The following is a 25,880-nucleotide window of genomic DNA, read 5'->3' on the forward strand; positions in this document are numbered from 1 at the left end:
TCTTGTATATTTTTAATGTAAATACATTTTCAAAAAGTGCACATCAACTTCAGGATAATGTTTTTCTAGGAAGTGGGAAATGGTATTAGGGAGAGGTGGATACCATGTTTCAAATGTATTTATGATGTTTTATTTTTTAAAATCTAAAGTTAAATATGACAAAATGTTATGGTTTGTTAAAACTGAATAATGAGTATATGGGTGGTTGCTATTTTCTCTTCCTGTCTCTAGGTTTGATATATTTCATTAAAATGGCATAATATAATAGTGAAATAGGTTTCAAATAGAAATTGCTGATGTGAAAAACCTATGATAGCCAGCATCTCTTTGCTTTCATCATAAAAGAAAGGAATTGTGATATTTTAAACAGTTATATCATCTATTTAACACAAATGCAGGGAGATGGATTGTGCTGTTTAGGCCATTTTAGAGGCAGGATGAGGTAGAAGGGATTCTAGTACTTTAAGGAGATAGTGTTGTGTCTTAACAGAAAGATTCAGGCTCATCTGAATTTTTCCATTGCCAAACTATGGAGAGACTTTTTTTTAGCATCTTCCTTCTTTATGTCATCCTACACATTTCTATAATCAAATGATTTGCTGTTGGTGAGGTTTAGAAACTGGATTGGCACCCTGTTGCAGGCATCACAATATTGAATAAGCTAGCCATACTCCCTGTCTTCAAAGAGCCGTGGAGCCTTGGATCTTGAGCTCTCTCCTTGGGAAACATAGGATGTTCTCTGCGCACACAGGCAAGGCGTCTCCACCTGAGCCCAGACTGTGCTCCTGGAAGGCTCCTGGTGAGGCACATGCACACTGACACCTGATAAATGGAACTAGCCTTGGGAAGGGATAAGCAAGGGGAGGGGCAGAAGAATGGGGTGAAAAATGACCAAGTAGGTGACACAAGTACTCATGGAGAGCAAGCATGATGCAGCACAGTCTACGGAAAGAAGGAAAGAAGAGGCAAGGGGAAGAAAAATGATTGACAGCCGACTCATGACCTTGGAGAAACAGTAGTGTAGAATCAGAAAATTTAAAATGAAGCTCCTTTCATCCCCTTACTCTGAAGTCCTGAACGGGTCACGTAGCATTTCAGGTCCCAGTTTTCTAACTTTTAAAAGTTGTGATGATACTTGCTTCAGTCGAGAATAAAACAAGATAACGTGAAAGATGCCTTGTAAGTAGAAAATATCAGATAAATGTGTAAATATGAACAAATGCAAGGAGGAAGGAAGGGAAGGAAAGTTAAGACAGTAAAAGCAGGGAGCACATGAGGAAAGAGTAATACGATCAAAGACCAACGGTCATGGTTGATTTGCCTTTATCACGTCTCAGGGAGCAAGAAGGAGTTGTGTACCAGACTGTGGCACCGCAGCCTTATTGGTGCCGATGGTGGTTTTCATATCTGCACCAGGAGATATTTTAAAAAGTAAGCCATGTGCTAGCCTCTGTATAGATTATGTAAGCTGTCCAAGGTGCTTCAGGATATATATCTCTCTGAAAATGTGGTCCTAGATTTTCCTTCGTATTATTTTTTATATTTGTATTTGCATAGCTTTCAAATCCAGATGGCAGGTTTCCTTACAAAAAACAATTTCTGCAATATATGACTTTTCTGACTGTGATGCCTGTCCTGACATAGTGGGCATGATTCTGGCCAAGAATTAAGAATCTTAAATTTGGGCCAGGCACGGTGGCTCACACCTGTAATACCAGCAATTTGGGAGGCCGAGTTGGGCAGATCATGAGGTCAGGATATCAAGACCATCCTGGCTAACATGGTGAAACCCCCGTCTCTACTAAAAATACAAAAAATTATCTGGGCGTGGTGGCACGCGCCTGTAGTCCCAGCTACTCGGGAGACTGAGGCAGGAGAATCGCTTGAACCTGAGAGGCGGAGGTTGCAGTGAGCCGAGATTGCGCCACCGCACTCCAGCCTGGGCGACAGAGCGAGACTCTGACTCAAAAAAAAAAAAAAAAAGAAACAAATTTTAGAATAGCAGTGAAGTTGTAGCTTCTTTCATTTAGGCATATGTTTGCTTTATTGTTTTAAAAGTATTGTCAGCCTAGACTTTTGGTAGTCAGCTTTTATTACAGATCGATGTTGCTGTTTTATAAATTTTCAAATTCACTTTTTGTCTGTAAGACTGAGTTGGCAGAATTATGGAATGGAATTAAAGTTTAAAAATCCACCTGCTTGGAGAATACATGTTGGTTCACACGCATTAGAATCTGTCTGGGAAGAAAGCCTTTTCTTTTTCTTCTTTCCTTTGAGCCACGGTCATTTTTAACCCCATCCACACAGTGGCCAGGCATCCTGAAACTGCTGAAAGGCGCCTCATTCACACACCCTTGCCATGCCCTGCTGTGTTTCTGCCGGTTGTGTTGCCGTGAGCTGTTGTTGTAGAGGTGTGTGAGCTTGTCCCCGACCGTGTTTGCTGTGTTTGTGACGTCCGTTGTATTGCCTCTCAGGGGAGATGTGAAGTGGGAAGGTGACTGGAACCCGGGCCCATCTGATGAACTAGAAAAGTGAGAGGGTCTGTATCACAGAACACAGACAGTGCTGTGCACTTCCTTCATGCTCACACTGAATGTTAACAACTCTTGCAGGATTCTCAGCTGTTTCTTCTGAACTCTGAAGAAGAGTGCTTTGTTCGTTTTTGTGATTTTTATTTTTTATTTTTGAGATGGAGTCTCACTCTGTCATCCAAGCTGAAGTGCAGTGGCGTGATCTCAGTTCACTGCAACCTCCGCCTCCTGGGTTCCAGCGATTCTCATGCCTCAGCCTCCCGCGTAGCTGGGATTATAGGTGTGCGCCACCACACCTGGCTACTTTTTTGTATTTTGTATTTTTAGTAGAGACAGGGTTTCACTATGTTGTCCACGCTGGTCTCGAACTCCTGACCCCAGGTGATTCACCCACTTCGGACACCCAAAGTGCTGGGATTACAGGCGTGAGCCACCGTACCTGGCCGCCTTGTTCTATTTCAGGAATTTCAGAAGCACTATTTAGTTATGGCTTTTGGGTTCATGCTGTTGGTTGGTTTATTAATGAAGTAATTTTGCTAGCTTCTGAAAAATGTCTTGGTAAACCTATCTAGGTGCCATCAACCTGGATTAAATTTAGATTAATAATAGCAATAATAATTGTAATAATGGTAGCGATAGAGATAATAGTTAACAGTGTGAAACCCTGTGCTAAGGACGTTGACAAGGAGTTTTTTCTTTTGACCTGCATCTATGATATGGGTGTTACAATCTCCATTATTCAGATAAGGGATTGAGAATAAAAGTTAGGTTTATAATTAAGTGTTAGTGCTACATTCTTCCTAAATGGAATCACATCAAAAATTTTAAGTGTGTATCACTTTAACAATTTTTAAACCATATCTATGATATGGGTGTTACAATCTCCGTTTTTCAGATGCGGGAACCTAGACACAGAGAAATAAAATGCCATGTAAAAATCACAGGGCTGGCAAGTATTTGAGGCAGTTCGAGCCCACAGTCTGACTTCTAAGGCCATACCAGAAGTTAGCTTTTTGATAGGATACAAAGAAATCTTATTAGTAATATTTCAGAGACTGTGAGGCCTATAAAAGCCATGATGTCCCCCCGGCCAAACAAAAACAACAACAACAACAACAACAAAAAATCAGGGCCAGGCCCAATGGTTCACGCCTGTAGTCCCAGCTACTTAGGAGGCTGAGGCAGGAGGATTGCTTAAGCCCAGCAGTCCAAGGCTGCAGTGAGATATGGTCATGCCCCTGCACTCCAGCCTGGGCAACAGACTGAGATCCTGTCTCTTTAAAAACAAAACAAAACAAAGCACAACAAAACAAAACAAATCGTCTTCTCTCTAGGTGCTGCCTCTGATTCTTCCTCTGATTCTTTCCCTTACCTTCGCTTCCCATTCTGTGCCTCCTGGTAGCTTAGCTTGTGGTAAAGCCTCCATTTACTACATGACATCTAATTACATTCTGGGTAGCAAAGACCCTTTAAAAACTTAAGGTTCACTCTTTCTATAATTAGTGATGAATGGGAACTGCCTCTACAGGCCTCCGAAATATTGAGCAACTCTTTTTATATTCGTTTTTATGGTCCGGGCTTTTCACCTTTTATTATTATTGTTGGATTCCTTTGTTTTTGAAAAGCAAAATTAAAAATTAGAACACACTATTTCCTTGTGGCAGTATGTTATTACAGCTGCTTTAGTTTCAGGTTTTTTTTCCTGTCCAAATGTGGTTTATTATTTTCTGCTAACATTTCAATTGTACCAGTATCCTAAGGCTATTATAAGAGAAGTTATCATTTTAGAATTAGAAAGAAATAAAATAACCCTTTAGACTATTTTTATGCTTGTGGATTTTGTTGTCATTTTTAATATTTCTCGAGTGTTTTCTGTATATTTTGTACTGTGCTTAGTAGATCATTTCTTTCAGAGTAACTAAGGTGGGGATTTAGGATTTCTGACTTGTAAATTTCTCTTTCTGTCCTTGAGTTTCCAGCCTTTCTTTGGCACAGTTCCTTTGCTAAACGTTGGCATTTCCCTTTCTAAAGGATTGGCCTCGTAGCACAGTTTAGATTAATTAGTGTGAAGGAGAGATGGATTGGGACCCTCTGTTTTTGACAAGGTATGTCACCTTGGGGGAGTCATGTCTTGTCTTTGCTTGTTAAAAGACCTGTGGTGGTCATTGACATGCACCTCCCAGCGTCCCCTCCAAGGGTCCAGGCTGATGGGATTGCAGATCGCCTCCAGCTGTCAGCTTCTTGGGGAATTGCCTCAGCTACAGGGAGCCTCCTTGCCCAAAGACATGCCCTTCCCCGGGGCAGCCCACATCTGAAGACTGAATGTGGCAAGAATACAAAGGCCCTCCGTGGGCCATCCTGATGGGCTGTCTGCTCCAGACCTCTGGCAAGGTAAAGGCTTCACTGGCCTGACTGTAGTTGGTTGACTTCTCCCTGTGCCCAGTTTGCTGCCACTGTCTTCCATCCCGTGTGTTGATTCCCTTCAGATAACTTGCTTGCCAGCGCAACCTGCATAGGGACCTATACATGGTCTTATCCAGCAGAAACATTCTAGGGCCCTGTGTTGTGAGTGATGTCCTGGTCAGGAGTGAAACCAATGATTATGGTAATAAGGAATCATGTCTTCCATATCTTTTCAGATTTTTTTATCCATGAGGCCCTATTAGCATAAATGAAGTGAAAGAGATCGAGAGTAAGAATTAGGTTTATAATTAATTGTTAGTGCTGCATTCTTCCTAAATGGAATCACATCAAAAATTGTAAGTATGTATCACTTTATTAATTTTTAAATCAGCTCTTTTGGGCTGGCTGGTGTTGCCTGGCTTGGGGAGTGTTATCCTTCTCAGAGTACTCCCTGACAGTGAAGTAGCCAAGGCAGTTGTTGCATTCAAGCAATTTTGACTTGTCTGTACTCGCCTCACCGTAGCTTAAATGTAGTCTAGAGCAGGTTGCTCTTTCCGATAAAAACGGGCCAACACCTTCAATCTCTGAGACTTGGGATCATTAACTATGAAAAATGAAGTGCCTTGCTTTAAGCCAGTGGAGGGACTCAGTGGAAATAAGACATCACCCTAGGAATCAGGTGGAGAGAGGCCTAAGACCCACTTTTCCTTAGATGTCTAGTGAATGGGGAAAATATATACTAGGGTTGATCTTTCGGGGGCTAAGGAATTGGTACAAGGGAACCTCTTTAGAGAAAGGTTGAGATAGCAATGATTGAGCTGAACTGTAATACTTTTAAGGAGCCCAAAAACCTTCCTGATTCTATGGCAGTTGGGCAGAGGATAACAGAGAGGTTCACTAATCTAGGGAAGTAATAAATTGAGATTGTTTGGGGTTTTATATTAATTAAAATTAAATTATTGGATCTTAAGGTACAGAGAAAAAGGCACTGAAAATTTTAGGGCTACTGTAATGAAAACCATCAGTGTGCCTGGAACTCTACCCGTTGCAAACTACTTTTACTGGTACTAATAACTCTCAGGTGGTTGGTATACAGGTAACCTAGAAACCATTAAGATTTAGGGGGAGAGGGAAGATTCTCCTTCTACTCTTTAGGTTCATAGAAAGCTCAATTTCCTGATTGATTTCAGCCACTTCTCTTCTGGCCTGTCTTCTAGCTGTACTAAGGAATTGATCATCAGCATAAAGTTAGTTATTGGAACTCTGTTATCAACCACTTTAACTCCTTCACTCCTTTGACTTGCACTGGACACTCGATGAAAACCTAGCCTTGAATCAGTGCCCAAATCTCTTTGTGCTTCCCCCTCCTGTAGCGGCTCAGATTTGCCACCTTAGCCAGGTCAAGGTTGGTGGCTCTCTTCTTTCTTATTTTTGGTCAGCTCACTGTACAAATCCCTTTTTTTCTGTTATTCTGCACCGTTTTTTCAGTCTCCATTTTTCTATTCTTTGTTAGAGGATAAGCTGTATTTTACTGAGAAAATCTAGGTGACTGGGTGTGGATTTTGTGCTTAGTTGGACTGCTGATTACATCAGTTTCTCTAGAATTTTGTTTCATTGGCTTTAAATATACCCTAAACTATGTCATCTCATGATAAAACAAACAACTACCATTATTTGATGATCCATCTTTCTCTGGAAACTTACTGTCCTTTTCAGCTACAGTTTATGAAGTATACCTTCCAATTGCTGCCCAACAGAGGCAGTGGTGATTTGTTCATTCTAACAGTTTCTGTTGAGGTCACATTTGATTTCCAAATTATAAAATTCAACAGAGTGGGGAAAACACTTACTATGCTGAATCTTTCTGCTTACTCTTTTATTTATTGAATTATAATGGGCTTCCAATAAACTAAAGTGTACAATTTGATAACTTTTGACATAATTATACACGCACTAAACCATCATCACAATCAAGATATACTCATCACCCCAAAACGTTTCCTTGTGCTCCTTCACTGTCTCTCTACCACCTCTTCTGCCCACTCTCCCTACCCACCAGGCCTAGGTAACTAGTGATCTGCTTTCTGTTACTGTGGGTTGGTTAGCATTTTCTAGATTTATGTTCAAGGAAATCCTATTGCATGTATTCTCTCTGGCTGCTTTCATGCAGCGTAATTATTTTGAGATTCATGCATTTTGTAGCGTGTGATCAATACTTCATTCCTTTTTGTACTAAGCAGGGTATTACATTGTATTGATATTCCACAATATGTTTATTCACCCACCTATTGTTGGCTATTTGGGTTGTTTCCAGGTTTTGGCTATTACAAATGAAGCTTCTATAAATATTTGTGGACAAGTCTTTATATGGACATAGCTTTTATTTTTCTTGAGTAAATAGCTACAAATGGAATGGCTCCATGGTAGGCATATGACTGTTTTTGTTTGTTTGTTTATTTGTTTTTGGAGACAGAGTCTCACTCTGTCACCCAGGCTTGAGTGCGGCGTTGCGATCTCGGCTCACTGCAACCTCCGCCTCCTGGGTTCAAGCAATTCTCTGCTTCAGCTCCGCGAGTAGCTGAGATTACAGGCACCCGCCACCATGCCTGGATAATATCTTTTGTATTTTTAGTAGTGACGGGGTTTCCCCAACTTGGCCAGGCTGGTCTTGAACTCCTGACCTCATGATGCACCTGCCTCGGCCTCCCAAAGTGCTGGGATTACAGGCGTGAGCCACCGCGCCCGGCCATGACTAACTTTTAAAGAAGCTGTCAAACTGTTCAACTGGTTGTACCATGTTACATTTCCACTAGCAGTGCCTAGGAGTGGAAGTTGCTCCTCATTTTTGCTAGCACTTGTTACAGTCATTGTAATTTTAGCCATTCTGACAGGAGTGTAGTGTAGTGGTATCTGATTATGATTTTAATTTGTATTTTCTTTTCTTTTTTTTTTGAGACAGAGTCTTGCTCTGTTGCCAAGGCTGGAGTGCGGTGGTCTGATCTCAGCTCACTGCAACCTCCACCTCCTGGGTTCAAGCAGTTCTGTCCCACCTCAGCCTCCCAAGTAGCTGAGATTACAGGTGCATGCCACCACACCTAGGTAATTTTTGTATTTTTAGTAGAGACAGGGTTTCGCCATGTTAGACAGGCTGGCCTGGAACTCCTGACCTCAGGTGATTCACCAACCTCGGCCTCCCAAAGTATTGGGATAACAGGCGTGAGCCACCACTCCCTGCCTAATTTGTATTTTCTTAGTCGATAATGATGCTGAATATTATGTACTTATTTGCATTCATAAAACTATTTGGCAAAGTTTCAAATATTTTGCCCATTTGTTTTCTTTCTTTTTTTCAGTCTAGCTCTTTTGCCCAGGCTGGAGTGAAGTGGCATGATCTCAGCTCACTGCACCCTTGACCTCCCAGGTCAAGCGATACTCCCACTTCAGCCTCCCAAGTAACAGGGATTACAGGTGCTCATCACAATGCCAGCTAATTTTGTTTATATTTTGTAGAGATGGGGTCTCACTATATTGTCCAGGCTGGTCTTGAACTCCTGGGCTCAAGCAGTCTGCCCACATTGGCCTCCCAAAGTGCTGGGATTACAGGTGTGAGCTACTGCACCTGGCCCTATTATCTTTTTATTGATCTTTGAAACTTTGTGAATTTTGGATATGATTCTTTTGTGGGATGTGGGATTTTGCAATATTTTCACTCAGTCTTTTCATTGGTGGTGTTCCTCAAAAGGCAGAAGTTCTTTAACTTTGATGAAACCGAATTAACCAATTTTTTTCTCTTATGGATTATGCTTTTGATATTGTTTCTCAGACATCTTTCCTAACCCGAGGTCACAAAGATTATTCTACTATGTTTTCTTGTAGAAGTTTTATAGTTTTCAGTTTTGTATTTAGATTTATGATTCCTTTGAAGAATGTTATGGATGATCTGAGGTATGGATTGAAATTTTGTTTTCCATATTGATATCCAGTTGTTCCAGCATCATTTCTTGAAATGACCTTTCCTTCTGCACTGCAAAGTCTTTGTACCATTGTCTGGAATCAATTAGCCATATATGTCTGGGGCTATTTCTGGACTCTCTATTCTGTTCCATGCATCTATTATTTGTTATCTTGACACAATACTTCACTGTCTTTATCACAGTAGCTTTATAATAAGTCTTGAAATCGGTTAAATTCTTGTAACATTGTTTATTTTAAAGTTGTTTTAATTAGATTGTTTGTTTACATTTGATGTTATTGTTGATGTAGTTGGATTTGAATGATCATTTTGCTATTTGCTTTCTATGAGTAACTTTTTTTTTCTTTGTTCTCTTACTTTGTTTGGATTAATTGTATTTTTTATTATTCCATTTTATTTCCTTTGTCTTATGAGGGGTAACTTTTTGTTTTGTTATTGTAGCATTTGCTTTAGGGTTTACAGTTATCACAGTCTTACTTTGAGTGCTATTACCCCACTCCTGTATAGTGTAAGAACAGCAGACTTCCCTTTTTCCCATCTTGGCCTTTGTGCCGTCACATATTTTAATTCTTATGTATGCTGTCAACCCCTAAATATGTTATGATTATTTTTGCTTTGAATAGTTGATCAGCTTTTAAAGATATTTAAATAATAAGAAAAGCCTTCATGTCTCCTAGGTCCTTACCATCTTCAGTGCTCTTCATCTGGGTTCCCAACTGATATTTTCCTTCTGCACAGCAGAAGGTCTGCTTCTGCTAATGATGAATTCTTTTGCATTTGTATGTCCGATAAAGCCTTTATTTTGCCTTTATTTTTGAGATATTTTCACTGGGAAAAGAATTCTAGATTAATACTTTTTTTACTTCTATGTATTTATTTTTGAGATAGGGTCTTGCTCTGTCACTTAGGCTGGAGTGCAATGGTGTGATCATGGCCCACTGCAGCCTCCAAGTCCTGGGCTCAAAGGATCCTTTTACTTCAGCCTCCTGAGGAGCTGGGACTACAGCTGTGCACCACCACACCCCGCTAACTTTTAAAATTAAAAAACAACAACAACAACAACAACAACAAAAACAATTGCAGAGAGATGGAGTCTCACCATGTTCCCCAGGCTCATCTTGAACTCCTGGCCTCAGGTGATTCTCCTGCCTTGGCCTCCTAAAGTGCTGGGATTACAGGTGTGAACCACTGTGCCCCGGCCCTTTTGGTTTTTTAGAGATGATATTCCTAGATCTCTTCTCACTTGCACTGTTTCCTGTGAGAAATCTGCTCTTAACTTTGCTTTTGTCTTTGTTTTTCTGTACATAATGTGTCTCTTCTCTCTGAGTTGTTTTGCAATGTTTTCTTTGTCACTGGTTTTAAGCAGTTTGATTATGATGTACATAGATACAGTTTTCTTCAGATTTCTTATGTTTGGAATTGGTTGAGCTTCTTGGATTTATATTTTTCATGAAATCTGGGAAATTTTGGTCAATTATTTCTTCAGATACTTTCAGTCACTCTCCTCCTTTAGGTACTCCACTTGCATGTGTATGTGGCCACTTAAAACTTTTCCACCACTGGTGCTCTGTTCATTTTTCTTTCAGTGATTTTTTTTCATTCTGTATTGCATTTTGGATGATTTCTATTGCTTTATCTTCAAGTTTACCAATATTTCTTCTACAGTGTCTAATTTTCTGTCAACCCCATCCTGTGTATTTTTCATCTCATTCATTTGCTTCAGTTTGGATATTTTTAATATCATCCCTGTTTCTACTTAACATGTTTAGTCTTTCCTCTAGCTTTTTGAGTATAACGAATATTATAATACATATTTTAACGCATTTTTTCCTACTAATTCTGACATCTGTCATTCTTTGGTGAATTGCGTTTGATTTTTCTATTCCTTATGTATTTTGTTTCTATTTTGCATGCCTGGTAGTTTACTATAGGATATTGCCAAATATTGTTAATTTTACCTACTGATGCGCTGGATATTTTTTACCTTCCTAATATCCACGAGCTTTGTTCTGGGATTACTTAGAAACACTTTGATCATTTTAGGTCTTCTTTGTAAGCCTTATTAGGCAGGACCAGTATAGAGTTTAGTCTGGGGATAGTTTTGCCCACTACCTATGCGAGACCTATCTTAGCTCTGTAACTGATAACCTGTGAATTATGAGATTTTCCGCTTGGCTGTTGAGAACTGGCACTATTCCTGGTCCTGTGCGAGCTCCAACTTTATTCCCCCTAATCTTTTTGTGTGGTTTGTTCCCTGACCTCAGGTAGATTTTTCAACACACATGATCAGTGTTCGGTTGAATGCTGAAGGGGTTCTTCTGCAGATCTCCAGAGTTCTCTGCGCACCTCTCTTCTCTCCTTTACTCTGCCCTGAGAATTCTAGCTATCCTGTCTTGTCCAGACTCCTGGCTCTGTCTCCTCAAATCAAGGAGACTGTTGGGCTCTCCCGTGTTCTCCTTAGGTCTCACCCCTTTGGGGGTTCTGTGTCCTTGGTCACCTGGTGTCCTATGTTTTGAGTGGTGTGATTTTATATATTTGTCCTTTTTTATTATTTTTATTTTTTTTTTTTAGTTTTTCATATGGAGGAGTAAAACTGGCTTATTATTCCATCCTGTCCAGATGTGGAAGTTTCTCCTTTTCATTTGAATCGTTTGGCTACTCCTTCTGGACCTTCCTTCCTGCAATTTTCTATTACATCTCATTCCCCTCTTCGCCTTCATTATATTCCTACATCTCTCTCATCACTTACTCTCTGTGTCTTTTTTGGTCTTCTTTTCTGATGCAGCTTAATGTTTGTGACAGGAACTCTTTGAAAGGGTGGCTGGTGTTTTCCTTCTCAGAGAAGAATTTGATGGGAGATGGATACAATCCTGAAGATACATTTTTAGATCTGGTTTACAAAATCACAATTTTTATGAATTTTATTTTCTAGAACACATCAGTGAGTTGTACTTTCATGTATCTCTTAGGATATCTAAAACACTTATTTTAAAGTCTCAGATTGTTTCATAAAAATATTCTCATCTGAGGTAAGTTAATGTTTGATTATTTGTTTTGCTGGCTCTATTACTTAGCATTAGATTTATCCATGTGTTTTAGAATTTTGGGTTGCAGGGTCATATTCAGAGGAAGGTTTTTTTGTTCTTTACCATTTCTCTGTTTTCTTCCTTCCTGTCCTTCTTCCCCATCCCCTGTCTCTTGCTTTTCACCCTATAAGTGGTTTTGCAGGTGATTCCACCGAATTCTGTAGGCTTGAAATCCAGGATGAGATTTCCCAGGGATCCATCAGATGTCTAGCACTCATACAACGAGGGGATGGAGCTGATCCTATGCCCATGGCTTGGATCCCTAATCTTACAGCTCCTTAGAGCTACAGCCCCATGCTGCATTTGGGTGACAGTATTTGACTTCCTTCTGGCACTGTCATGGAGCTTATCCCATCCCAGCCTCTGACTTGAAGCTTTTTGCCTCCCTCCTGCCCCAAGCCCACAGTGTGCCATCCTGCAGGAGGCAGGCTCCTGGTTCTTCTTGGTTGTGGACCCCAAGCTCAGCAGGCTCACTTTATCCTCTCTTCCTGTTTTGCTTCTGGCCTGTGGAGGTTTACATTTTGTATTAGTCCGTTTTCACACTGCTGATAAAGACATACCGAGACTGGAAAGAAAAACAGGTTTAACGGAGTTACAGTTCCACCTGGCTGGGGAGGCCTTACAATCATGGCAGAAGGTGAAAGACACGTCTCACATGGCAGCAGACAAGAAAAGAGAGCTTGTGCAGGGAAACTCCCATTTTTAAAACCATCAAATCTCGTGAGACTTATTCACTGCAACAAGAACAGCATGGGAAAGACCCATCCCCCTGATTCAATTACCTCCCACTGTGCCCCTCCCACAACACATGGGAATTCAAAATGAGATTTGGGTGGGGACACAGCCAAACCATATCATTCCATCCTTGGCCCCTCCCAAATCTCATGTCCTCACAGTTCAAAACCAATCATGCCTTCTCAACAGTCCCCCAAAGTCTTAACTCACTTCAACATTGACTCAAAAGTTCACAGTCTCAAATCTCATCTGAGACAAGGCAAGTCATTTTTGTCTATGACCCTGTAAAATCCAAAGCAAGTTAGTTACTTCCTAGATACAATGGAGGTACTGGCATTGGGTAAATACAGCCTTTCCAAATGGGAGAAATTGGCCAAAACAAAGGGGCTACCAGGCCCCATGCAAGTGTGAAATCCAGTGGGGCAGTAAAATCTTAAAGCTCCAGAATGATCTTCTTTGACTCCATGTCTCACATGCAGGTCATGCTGATGCAAGAGGTGTGTTCCCATGGTTTTGGGCAGCTCTGCCCCTGTGGCTTTGCAGGGTACAGCCTCCTTCCCAGCTGCTTCCATGGGCTGGTGTTCAGTGTCTGTGGCTTTTCTAGTTGCCTGGTGCAAGCTGTTGGTGGATCTCCCATTCTGGGGTCTGGAGGACGGTGTCCCTCTTCTCACAGCTCCACTAAGTGGTGCCCCAGTAGGGATTCTGTGTGGGGGCTGCTACCCAACATTTCCCTTCTGCACTGCCCTAGCAGAGGTTCTCCATGAGAACCCGACCCCTACAGCAAACTTCTGCCTGGGCATCCAGGCGTTTCCATGCATCTTGTGAAATCTAGGTGGAGGTTCCCAAACCTCAATTCTTGACTTCCGTGTACGTGCAGGCTCCACACCACATGGAAGCTGCTAAGGTTTGAGGCCTGCACCCTCTGAAGCCATGGCCCAAGCTCTACGTTGACCCCTTTCAGTCACGTAACAAATGGGACACAGGGCACCAAGTCCCTAGGCTGCACACAGCATGGGGACCCTGAGCCTGGCCCATGAAACCACTTTTTCCTCCTAGGCCTCCAGGCCTGTGATGCGAAGGGTGGCCACAAAGACCTCTGACATGTCCCAGAGACATTTTCCCCATTGTCTTGGGGATTAACATTCACCTTCTTGTTACTTATGCCAATTTCTGCAGCCAGTTTGAATTTCTCCTCAGAAAATGGGATTTTCTTTTCTATCGCATTGTCAGGCTGCAGATTTTCCAAACTTTTATGCTCTGCTTTCCTTGTAAAGCCAAATGCCTTTAACAGCACCCAAGTCACCTCTTGGATGCTTTGCTGCTTAGATATTTCTTCTGCCAGATACCCTAAATCATGTCTCTCAAGTTCAAAGTTCAACAAATCTCTAGAACAGGGGCAAAATGCCACCAGTCTCTTTGCTAAAACATAACAAGAGTTACCTTTGCTCCAGTTTCCAACAAGTTCCTCATCTCCATCCGAGACCACCTCAGCCTGGACTTCATTTTCCATATCACCATTAGCTTTTGGTCAAAGCCATTCAACAAATCTCTAGGGAATTTCAAACTTTCCCACATTTTTCTGTTTTCTTCTGAGCCCTCCAAACTATTCCAACCTCTTCCTGTTACCCAGTTTCAAAGTCACTTCCACATTTTTGGATGTCTTTTCAGCAGTGCCCCACTCTGCTGGCACCAACTTACTGTATTAGTTTGTTTTCACACTGCTGATAAAAACATACCTGAGACTGGGAAGAAAAATAGGCTTAATGGACTTACGGTTTCACATGGCTGGGGAGGCCTGACAATCATGGCAGAAGGTGAAAGGCATGTCTCACATGGTGGCAGACAAGAGAAGAGAGCTTGTGCAGGGAAACTTCTGTTTTTAAACCCATCAGATCTCATGAGACTTATTCACTATCACGAGAACAGCACGGGAAAACCTGCCTCCATGATTCAGTTACCTCCCACTGGGCCCCTCCCACAACGCATGGGAATTCAAGATGAGATTTGGGTGGGGACACAGCCAAACCGTATCACGTTTTAGCTTTCAACTTAGACTATGCCTGTTTGGTTCTTTCTCTCTCTCTCTCTTTTTTTAAAATCATAAATGTCACTGTTGTGTGTTAGGGGAACAAGGACACAGACCATGCCTTCTTGGTCTCATGAGTGTGCTTTGTGTTGGAAGCTGAGTTAATGTGTTGTTGCACTGTCTGCTCCAGTGGAGGGCAGCATGGGGCTGTGCTGTCCCACACACCTGGTTCTGATCCTGGCATTTACTCTCTACTGTAAACCGAGATTAGATACGTAAGCTGTTGCAGTCACATTTCCCTCATCTGCAAAGTGGGAATGAGAGTAATGATTGTTCAGTGTATCTGCCAGCCTCACATCAGCGTAAGCATGAAGTGAGAGGAGGCATGGGAAGTGTTTAGCACAGTGCCCAGCACATAGTAAATGAACAGTAAATGTCAGTTACCCAGGAACACAATTTAGACATGTTTATTTTTTCATATTTTATTAAAAAGTGAGATGTTTCAGATTATGAGCTGAATTTCATGACATTCAATGAAAAAAAAAAATACCCACTGAGTGTTTATGAGCTGCTAGGTACTGTGTTAGGTTTTTTACACACTTTTCCATGCTGAATTGTCACAGAAACTCTGTGAGATATTCTTATTTTTGACAAAATTGAAGCAGTGCAAGGTTAAGTAACTGGCCTGAGGTCACTCAGCTGCAAGTGATAAAGCTGGGATTTGCTTCTAGATCTGTGCTGACTCTTAGATCCAGGCTGTCCCCCACCCGACCAGCTTTGTGGAGGCTGGTGTGTGAGCCTTCTGTCTACAATGCTTCTCTGTGTAGTCTGCAGGGATCTGAAGACAGTTTCCTTCGAGAACAGGTTGACGAGGAGGATCGAGGACCAAAGGGCTGTGCTGTGGCTCTCCCTGAGGCCGGGATGCTATTGGATTGTCCCCTCTGCTGCTTGATAGAGAGCACGCGAGTGATCACTTACCCTAGTGCCTCTGAACCCATACCCAGATTTCAGAATGAGGGGCCCATTAAATTGTGCCATACTCCATTTCTCATTTCATTGTGAGGTAGAGAAACAATCATATCATCTTGCGATCCAAGCCCTAGTCAAAAGGATCCCTGTGTAGAGGAGTCCCAGGGAAACTGTGAAACTGCACTTTCACATACTGGTCTTTCTGCCAAGCAGAAGAATAATAGCTGTGGGACCAGTTACACCATTGCCAATGGTGGAGGAAATCGCCTGCCTTTTATTTTTCCCCTATTGCTTTGTGTATGTCTTAGCAGGAGTCATTGTGGCTGAAACAGTGTTAATATCTTCTGTTGTGTGCTTCGGAGGTCCCGCGCTGGAGGATTTTATTACCCTCTGTGAGAGGGAAGAGGTGGTATTTACCATTAACTTTGTAGTAGGAATGCTTTTATTCCACTTGGCACTCTGCAGCGCTGGACTCCAGGGTACATGGTTGTGTGGACACATAGGATATATATGGCGCTCTTAAAGAGTCACAGTGGTGGTATTGCCAGGTTTGTAAGGCCCTAGGTAGGGATGAAGTATAAGTCACGAATGACTTCATGCTGCGTGTGAGGTGGGCTTTGGAAACAGAATCAGTGTTTGTATTCCCACATGGATGCTTCAGGCCTTAAAAGTGCCTCCTCTTCCCTATGACTGCCAGCCACATTTCCTGAGTCCAGAAGACACTCTTTTCTTCTCTTAGGGGAGAGATGAGATGCAAACAGCAAGGGCGAGGAAGGCAGCCCTGGGAATTTGCCTGTGGGTACTCAACTGTTGCTTTATCTAAGTGGGAGCTGTGTAAGAGGGTTGAGCTGGTATTCTTTTATCAGCAAAGCCCTGGATCTTTGTCTGGGACCTACACTCTCGTTGTATTCTTCCACCAGTTAGTTATATGGCCTTGGCCCCTGTGAAAGCTAATATTAGTGCAAAATATTATACAACACCTATCGAGAGCGTTTTGGCAACATTTATTAAAATCATAAAAGCATTTCCTCTTCAACTCGACAGGGTATTTAGTCACAGCATTGCTTTCAGTAGCAAAATACTGAATATACTCCAAGTGTGTATCAGTAAGACTTCTTATATGAACGTGGGCCACATGCAGGAATCTTTGGCAGGAGTAAGAAAAGGACTAAGGGTGTGCTCTATGCATTCATGTGGAGAGGCCTCCAGACATATCATTCAGTGAAAAAAGCGTGGTGCCGAATCAAGTACACACTATGCTGCTTGTTATATAAGAAAGGAGGGAAAACAGAAACAGATATTTGTATTGGCTTAACATCTGGCAGTAAAAAGGAAACCCTTTTTTTTACTGAGAGTTTACTGTAAGGGTCCAGGAGATTGGGGTAAGATGGGAAAGGGAGGTAAGTGAGACTTCTTTGTCATGCCCTATTACATAATGAGATGGATCCTGTTATAGTATTTTGATTTTGAACCTTGTAAACATATTTCCTATTCAGAACAAAACAATATATAAAAGAATGCTGTTAGAGCACTACTGAAACATCATGAAAAAATGGGCTCTATCAAAAGGTTATGGGTCTTCAACAGAAGCAGAAGAGATGGAATCATCAGGTGTCTTTGACAGTGGCGGCCGGACGATTTCCCGTGGTTAGATTGTGGTTATTGAGGATGATCCCAGGTTTTTAAGAATTTATTTCCAGCCAGAGAGTCCCCTCCTTCCTTTTTCTTTCCACGTTTGTTTCCTTCCTTGGATACACACTGCATAGCTGTTCAGAAAGTGTGAGTGGCAACCCTGATATTAGACCACTATATTGTACTCTCTTTCTGGTGTCAACTGAGGGAAAATCTATTTTGAAAATAGTGCCAAGCACCAGTGATTAATGGCATATTTGTTTAGTTAATTTTAAAAAATTATTCGTGGAGGGTACCCCTGGTATGGTGTAGAAAATCACTGGTATATGCCCTAGTTTGGGCCACTGATCTTTCAAAATTTAGATTCTACCACCTGTGGAAGGCAGTTCTGATAGCGAAGTCCCATCTTTAAATACAAACGGTATGGGAAACAACAGAGGAATCTCTTTAATGAGTCAATAAATCAGGGAAATGGAACGTGATGTTTATTCAGAATGAGATCCATAACGAAGGTGGAATGGGATGGAATGACGTCTACTTAAATGTTTATAGTATGTCAGACAGAGTGCTCAGGCCCTTCAGGGATTGGTGGGAAGAGACCAAACACACACACACACACCCGCCCTGCACGTGTCCCTGGTTGGTCTTGCCAAAGGTGCAGAAGTCGGGAGGCTGGTACACAGAGCAGGCGAGGTACAGTGCTGCCGTCCCCCTCCCTGTGGCAGGTGATGTCCTGCTGGGGTTGAGAAAGGCTTAGAATTCTTGCTGTACCTCTTCCATTTGGGCTCCTGTCACTGTCCTGGAGGAATTTCTACTTATTTCTCAAGTCCCACTTGAGGGATTGCTTCTGGACTTTGGGCTCTCCTCATTCTTGAACAAACTCAACATCCTTATTCAGAGGAGAAATTCGAGTCAGTGTCCAGATCTCCAAAGACGATCGACCGCTGCCCCTTGAGAAAACCTGGGCTCCCACCGCGTCTTTTCTTGAAACCACTGGGTGAGAGCAATCATCATCCACGGTGTAGAGAAGAGGCAGGCGGGGCTCAAAGAAGGTAAGTAGGCTTCCCACGGTTTCACAGGAGAAAAGGTAGAAGGCTGAGGCTTGAACCCAGGTGTGGTTTTTTTTTTTCTAAAGTATACTTTCTTTTATGTGGCTCTAGGCTGAAAATTGAGGTGTATAATTTTTGACAGTTGCTGTAATCTCAGAGTTCTGAAGCCGTTAGAAAAGCTCCGAGCTTCATCTGTGTGGTTTAGGAAATTATTAAGTTCCCCTCCCCCCTCATAAAAAGAAAGAAGGAAATAGAAAAAAAAAAAAACAAAACCTTGGCGTTATTTTCCACTAGATATATAGTTCATATATGCACTTAATTTTCCTCTATAGCCCCAATAAGAAGTTAGTCTTATGCATAATGAATCCATATGATTTGGATATGCTTACTGAAAATTCTCCTCTATTAATATATAACACGAAATACGTAATTTTTAGTAAATATTCTGACTTCCAATACTTGACATGTGAAATAAGTCACACTCAACATAGTTTTGAGCTAGTTATTTGGCATTGTATCTTTTAATACAAGAAGCTTGTCAAGATGCTTTTTCAACTAGATATAATAATACCTACAGTAATTTTGAGATCATAGATTGAAAAACAAGAACAAAGTGTATTTTGGGGGTAATATCAAAGTATTCAAGAAATAATTTCACTACCAATGATTTTTTTAAAAATCTCTGTTAATGTGTCAATGTAACAATTAGTTTATTTATTTGAGACTGAACCTTACTCTGTCACCCAGGCTGGAGGGCAGTGGCGCAATCTTGGCTTACCGCAACCTCCACCTCCCAGGTTCAAGCAATTTTCGTGCCTCAGCCTCCCGAGTAGCTGGTACTACAGGCATGTGCCACCACACCCGACTAATTTTTGTATTTTTAGTAGAGATGGGGTTTCACCATGTTGGCAAGGCTGGTCTCGAACTCCTGATCTTAAGTAATCTGTCTGCCTCAGCCTCCTATGGGATTACAGGCATGAGCCACTGTGTCTAGCCCTCAACGTAACAAATTTAAATTGTTAAAATGTGTAAGAAAATATGGTATAGTGGGAAAAAGTTCACATGAATATAATTTACTTTCAAATAATTACTATTTATGTTTGAAGTAGAGACACAGTGTACTCAAAAATAGTGGTTTGCAAATTTTGGCCTTTTTTATTTTTATTTGACACATAATTGTACATATTTATGGGGTACAGAATGACATTTTAGTGCATGTATACAATGTGTGATGATCAAATCAGGGAAATTAGCATATCCATCATGATATTCTCTTCAATAAATGATTCTGAGCAAGTCCTGTCTTTCTCACCGTATACAAACCCAACTCAAAATGGTTTAAAGACTTAAATGTAAGACCTGAAACCATAAAACTACTAGAAGAAAACGTAGATGAATTGCTTCAGGACATTGGGCTAGGCAAAGGTTTTATGGATAAGACTTCAAAAGCGCAGATTTTGACTTTTGTCTATTTATGTGAAAGAGGCAAATCTTAAAAACCGAGGAAGTCCTTAAAGTAGCAGAACAAAGCAAATGAATGGTGTATAGATTTGGCATTCTTTGTGGGGTCGTATAGATTTTAAAAGGAAACTGAGCAGAGGATCTGAGGGGGTAAAAAGGATTAAAAACTTCCTGGTCTCATTAGACACAACTTTTACCAGTCTGTGTTTTCTGTTTTAGTTTCTATGGTATTATCAATAGATTCTGCTCCATTAAATCGTTAGTGTTTATCATCTTGGTGGATTCTGAAAAGCATGGGCTAACTTCCCTGCTTTTCTTGCTTGGCTATCTGTAGTTTTCACTGTGGAGCAGTTACTCACGTTGTTACCAAAAAAAGACACCTGCAGGATGACTGAGGAAGAAGAAACTGAGGGCTGTGGTGGCTGAGATCTTAAACCAAAAAAAGAGCAAGGGTTGATAAAACATATTTTATCTTAAGAATTTGTTCAACATTACAGAAATTTTCAATCCAAAGCTGTAATTGTTTTTTCTCATTATAGAAGTGGTAAAGCAAAAGCCCTTCAGTGAAGGAACGTTCCTGGAGAAGGGAAAAGCCATCACATCACTTTCAGTTCTGTCCTTGTGTTGTGCTGACGCCATCAGCACCAGCAGCTCTAGTGGGTGTGTGTAAACAGGGACCTGTCTTCCTATGAGACCATATGCAGTAGACGTTTAGTTAGGGTTTAATAGACATTGATTATGGAATGACTTTAATCAACACTTGTAATTGTTTTGAGTGCTTATTAATGTCTTGAAATGCCTTCCTCTTGGACTAGGGGGAACCTAAGATACTACAGTTGTGAGAGATGGAGTTGTATAACTGAACTCTTCCATATTTATTTAACCTATCCAAAATGATTTTTTTTTTAACAGAACCTAAGAGCATACTGAGAAAGTAAACTTGTGTAGAACTTACTTTCCCGCTGTGTTCCAAGCGTTTAGGTAACGTTTAATTACATAAAATTAATTATATTTAATTACATGAAATCATGTTGTTAACCCTGAGTCCTGTTCCTGCTTTTGGTAAAATTCAGGCCAAATGTCAAAAGCCGTGTACACAAAATATATTGTTCCAAACTGTCTCATAAAATGTTTTCCGCTTACCTGCCAAGAGTTATAAAAAAAGAAAGATAAAAATTATTTTGTCTGTCAGTCCTTCTTCACTCACTTCCATGTCCCAAGGTGTCACACAGTTCTGTTTGTTAGCGGGGTTGTCTCTGGTGCTTTTTACAAAAATATCGATAGGGACTTGTTGGTCCCAAAGATGGGCAAGGATACAGGTGTATAAATCCCTTCTTCTCAGAAGACAGTCCCAAATAAGCAGTGGCTCTGCATGTCTGAGCTTCCACACAGAAAAGTTGACTACTCAGGGGACGTGGGGACATTTCTCCAATGGCCTGCAACAAGGCCAGCTTTTTTTTCCCAGTTAGAAAAAGTGTTGATGCGACCTCAGCAATAAAAAGGAAGGAACTGTTGATAGGTGCAACAACACAGGTGAATCTTAAAATAACCATGATGAAAGAAGCAAGAAAAAAGGGAGTACATTCTGTATGATTTCATTTTTATAAAATTCTAGGAAATGCAAACTCATCTATAGTGACAGAAGAAATCAGTGGTTACCTGCAGATTTGGGGGGTCAGGAGAAGAGTGGGGCAGTGGGCAGGTGGGTAGGATTACAAAGGGGCATGAGAAAACTGGGAGGTGATAGTTACGTTCATTGTCTTGATTGTGGTGACAGTATCATGGGTGCATACCTATGTCAACATTTGGCACATTACACACTTTATATCTGTGCACTTTAATGTTTGTCTATTATACCATAGAGAAAATAAGAGGGGGAAATACTGTATTACTGTTGTAAACAGAAATCAGTTGACACTTGTCATAGACAGCAGGTAAGAAGGAAAATAAATGCAATTAAAACAAATCAATTAAAGAAAAATCTGCCTTCTCCTGTGGAATCTGGGGCATAGGAAAGCCCCCCTGTGTTTGATAATTACACTCTTACCTTGTTTGACTCTCCAAATATCTTTTTTGATGGGCAGGCAATTATGTTTTAACTGTCAAGAGCTGGGTTTTGGGGCTGAGTGCTGTGGCTTCTGCCTATAATCCCAGCACTTTGGGAGTTGGAGTCAGGAGGATTGCTTGAGGCAAGAAGTTCAAGACCAGCCTGGTCAACACAGTGAGACCTCATCTCTAAAGTAAAAAAAGTAGAGAAATTAGCCAGGCATGATGATGCGTGCTTGTAGTCTCAGCTACTCAGAGGCTGAGCCGAGAGGATTGCTTGAGCCCAGGAGTTTGCAGTTACAATGAACTAGGATTGTGGAGCCACTGCACTCCAGCCTGGGTGACAGTGTGAGATCCTATCAAACAACACAAAACAAAAAAACAACAAGAGCAAGAGCAGGGGTTTTGGAGTTGGGCAGACCTGGGTTTGGCACAGTGGCCCAGTTATCTGCTAGCTGTGGGACTTTGGGCAAGACAATTGCCTTTTTTTTTTTTTTTTTTTTTTCCCCGAATCTATGAAATGGGTTGGTAGAAGCATATGAAGTCCTCAATAGATGGAAGCCATTTTTGTCATTATTTTTATTTGCTTCACATTTTGATTCCCACAAGATTTAACATGCAGGTAGTTTGGGGTGAGAACATAGAGTAGTTTAAATTCACAGGAGGGCACGTTCATATTACCATGGAGAGTCGAGTCCTTTAGCAAAGTGTTGCCTAAAAAAAGAAGAGGTCAGCACAGGAAGGGAAAGGAACACAGGGACAGGAACGCAGGATTTGTCCAAATGCCCACTTTTTTCTGTGTTCTTCTCAGTGGATGTCGAGCTCCTAGGTGACCCTCTGATACAGTTTCTGTGCTTTTAGTGACCTCTGCTCTTTGCAGGCTTTAATTGTTTTGAATTCATTAGTCTTTTCCCTGGTTAAATAATAAGGCCATTGCTTAAATTAAGCACTTTTTCTCAAAAGTGCTGTATTTATGTTTGCTTATTTAGAAATTCATTCTGGCATTTAGCATGTACTTTTTAATCATTTATCTGTAGGAAAAATGTTGGACTTTTAAAACATTTTACTTAAAATTGACTGATAGATTTGGTTTAATCTGACTTTTTATTAGCTTTATAAACTTAAAAATAATATATATGTCTATATATACTTATGGAAGTAAAAGTTGATCAGTTTATCTTAAATTGGTCATATTGTTGATATGTAAGTTTGGAGGAAAATATAGTAAAAATATACTTTCTTTAACTCTGAAATAATGTCATTTTCATGTATAGAAACTAACAGAATTACTTGCTTTCCCATGATCTTGGCCTAGTTTTTTCTTCTGCCAGCTGCTGGCAGGGATTTGACAAGTGATTGATTTGGTTTCAGAGGGTCCTGGAATTTCACAAAGTGTTTTTTATATTGGAGAAGGCATGCCCAGTTTTTCACAAGTTTTAAGATTTATTGCCTCACTCTAACATGTTGCAAATTAGTTTGTTTGCTATTTATTTTACTCAGAATGTAGTAATTGGTGTCATTAGTGGAAGGGAAAATTTGATCACAAGAAAGGGCAGACAGCTATTTAACATTACTTATTTGTTTCTTTGGCAACTTTGCAGAGCTGGAGATAAGATGGTTGGACTGCTACTTTCCTTTTACGCATCCTTCCTTTGAGATGGAGATCAACTTTCATGGAGAATGGCTGGAAGTTCTTGGCTGCGGGGTGATGGAACAACAACTGGTCAATTCAGGTAAAAAAGAATCCCACATTTTATTTACAGGTGCTCTAAAGGAACCCTCCCTTCTCAGGCAGCCCCGTTGCACACTTGCAGGTATTACATACTTCTGTAGGGGCAGCAGCATCATTGGTCTGTCTTCAGATTCCCCTCTAGATTTGTCTTTGATACTAAGCCCTGGAAAAACTTATTTCTCACATCTCTATTTGCAAAGGCTCTTTGTCTTTGGAGATCCTCCTTGTCAGCACTTGGCTGCTGGATTTGTACTTCGTGATTTTGTATTTGTTGATATGTTGCTTTGTAATTGCCCCAAAGGCATTTGCTGCATGTCACAGGAGTGTAGTTTGTCTTTCAGACTATTTAAGAACAAAGACAATGCATAATCCATTTTTGTTCTTACTGCACTTAGTATAGTGTCCCAAATTCAGCAAGTATTTTATAAATACACTAAAACGCAATGTAAAAACACTTAGGCCCATAATGCTTAATCCATCACCTCCCTCTGCATAGGCGGCGCCACCTGACTGAGAGAAAATGGAAACACGAGGTTGCTGATTGAATTCTACGCATATCTATAGGCATTTCAGAAAGATCTGTCTGGCTCTTTTCTGTAAGACCATTGCTTAATAAAAATGATGGCTTCTAAATGTAATTTCAGAGCTGTGAGGTTTTTTTTTAAGTCGCTATCTGAATTGAGTATTTTTTAAGTCACTATCTGAATTGAGTATTTTTTAAGTCACTCTCTGAATTGAGTATTTTTTTAAGTCTCTATCTGAATTTGATTTTTAAAGTCACTGTCTGAATGTAGTACTTTTTTGAAGTCACTATCTGAGTTTAATTAAAAAATTTAATATAATTTAATTTAATTTAATTAAAAAATATTACAGGCTCGTGCACTTTAGGAGGCCGTCCCAGCACTTTGGGAGGCTGAGGTGAGTGGATTACCTGGGGTCAGAAGTTTGAGACCAGCCTGGCCAACATGGTGAAACCCTGTCTCTACTAAAAATACAAAAATTAGCTGGGTGTGGTGGTGTGCCTGTAATTCCAGCTACTTGGAAGGCTGAAGCATAAAATATTATATATGTATATGTGTGGTGTGTTGTGTTGTTCGTGATATGTATGTGTATATATATATAATAAGTCCTCCAAAAAAAAAAAAAGGAAAGTTGGCTTGGATTGGGCATTTGAGCTCACTGCATAAGCAGTGAGCACCAAATTGGATAGGAACTGATGTGGATTGTTCAGGAAACCTTTCTGGCTCTGCTCCCTTAGGAGGACATTTGCTGCTTGGCCTTGGAGGGCAGCTCTGACTCAGGGTTCACCGCCCAGCCTCCTGTAGCAGAATGAAGAGAGGTCCTTCTTGGTAACTAAGAAATGTGAATAGACCATGGGTAAGGACGTGATATCTGGTCATGGGCTTGGAAAATGAGGATGAGCAGAGAGTGACGAGACAGGGTGCACGAAGTGCGGGAGCTTGTGTTACCTCGGCTGGGAGACTGGAGGCCTGGCCTTCCCTTCTTACTCTCAGGTGCTCTCCATCTGCAGAGGCCTGGACTGCACAAGCTCCCAGATTCCTCTTCATCCTGCTGAGGAAGCCTCAGGGGAAAGCCCAGCACGGGGCTGGAAGCTTCATGGGCAGTTTTAAAATAGGTGAAGAGCTGTCCTAGAGGAGAGGGAGCACAGGGGTTGACATCAGGACCTGGGAGGAGAAGTTGTGAGGCCTGGGCCTGGGTGTCTGGAAACCCAGGGTTTCTGTTAGTTAACAGCTGTGTCACTTTAGCTGGGTTCATCACCCCACGAGCCTTGGCTTTCTCATGCTTAAGATGGGTGCAGGGATACACCCTCAGAGTTCCATTATGGGGATAGATTGAGGGGATTCCTCTCAAGTGCTTAGCAAAGGGTCTGGCACACAGCAAACATTCGGTAAAAATTAACTACTGATGTTGTTGTACTTAAAATTTTTCTAATGGCTAGAGCCATGTATCAACAGAGGGTCCCCTTAGTAGGAAATATTTAAACAGAAGTTGTTCCTGCCTGTGATAGAAACAATTTCTAACCAAGTGTAATTTGTTGCCTCTTTGACCTGTAGTCATGTCTGTGTCTGTGATTTTATACTGAGTGAGTGATTTTACAGGGAAAAAGAAAAGTAAGAGTAATAAACAGGAAGAAAAGGAAAATCAGCCTAATAGATGTATGTGCATCTCAACAGAAAACATAAAATACTGGGCGTGAATATGAAAGATTTAATCTC

At 41.0% G+C, this 25,880-nt stretch overlaps 1 protein-coding gene across 5 annotated transcripts in view; it reads left to right on the plus strand.

The window, feature by feature from the left end:
* The window catches only part of FARS2 (phenylalanyl-tRNA synthetase 2, mitochondrial), a 513,534-nt gene that overhangs the window by 158,991 nt on the left and 328,663 nt on the right, over positions 1 to 25,880 (plus strand). For all 5 annotated transcript variants that reach the window (XM_058432116.1, XM_032141494.2, XM_032141493.2 and 2 more), the window contains one exon: positions 23,513 to 23,644. In XM_058432116.1, the coding sequence (XP_058288099.1) occupies positions 23,513 to 23,644 (132 nt within the window). The remainder of the gene's footprint in view (positions 1 to 23,512; positions 23,645 to 25,880) is intronic.

The sequence above is a fragment of the Hylobates moloch genome, unplaced genomic scaffold (genome assembly GCF_009828535.3).
Source record: "Hylobates moloch isolate HMO894 unplaced genomic scaffold, HMol_V3 SCAFFOLD_20, whole genome shotgun sequence".
NCBI lineage: Eukaryota > Metazoa > Chordata > Mammalia > Primates > Hylobatidae > Hylobates > Hylobates moloch.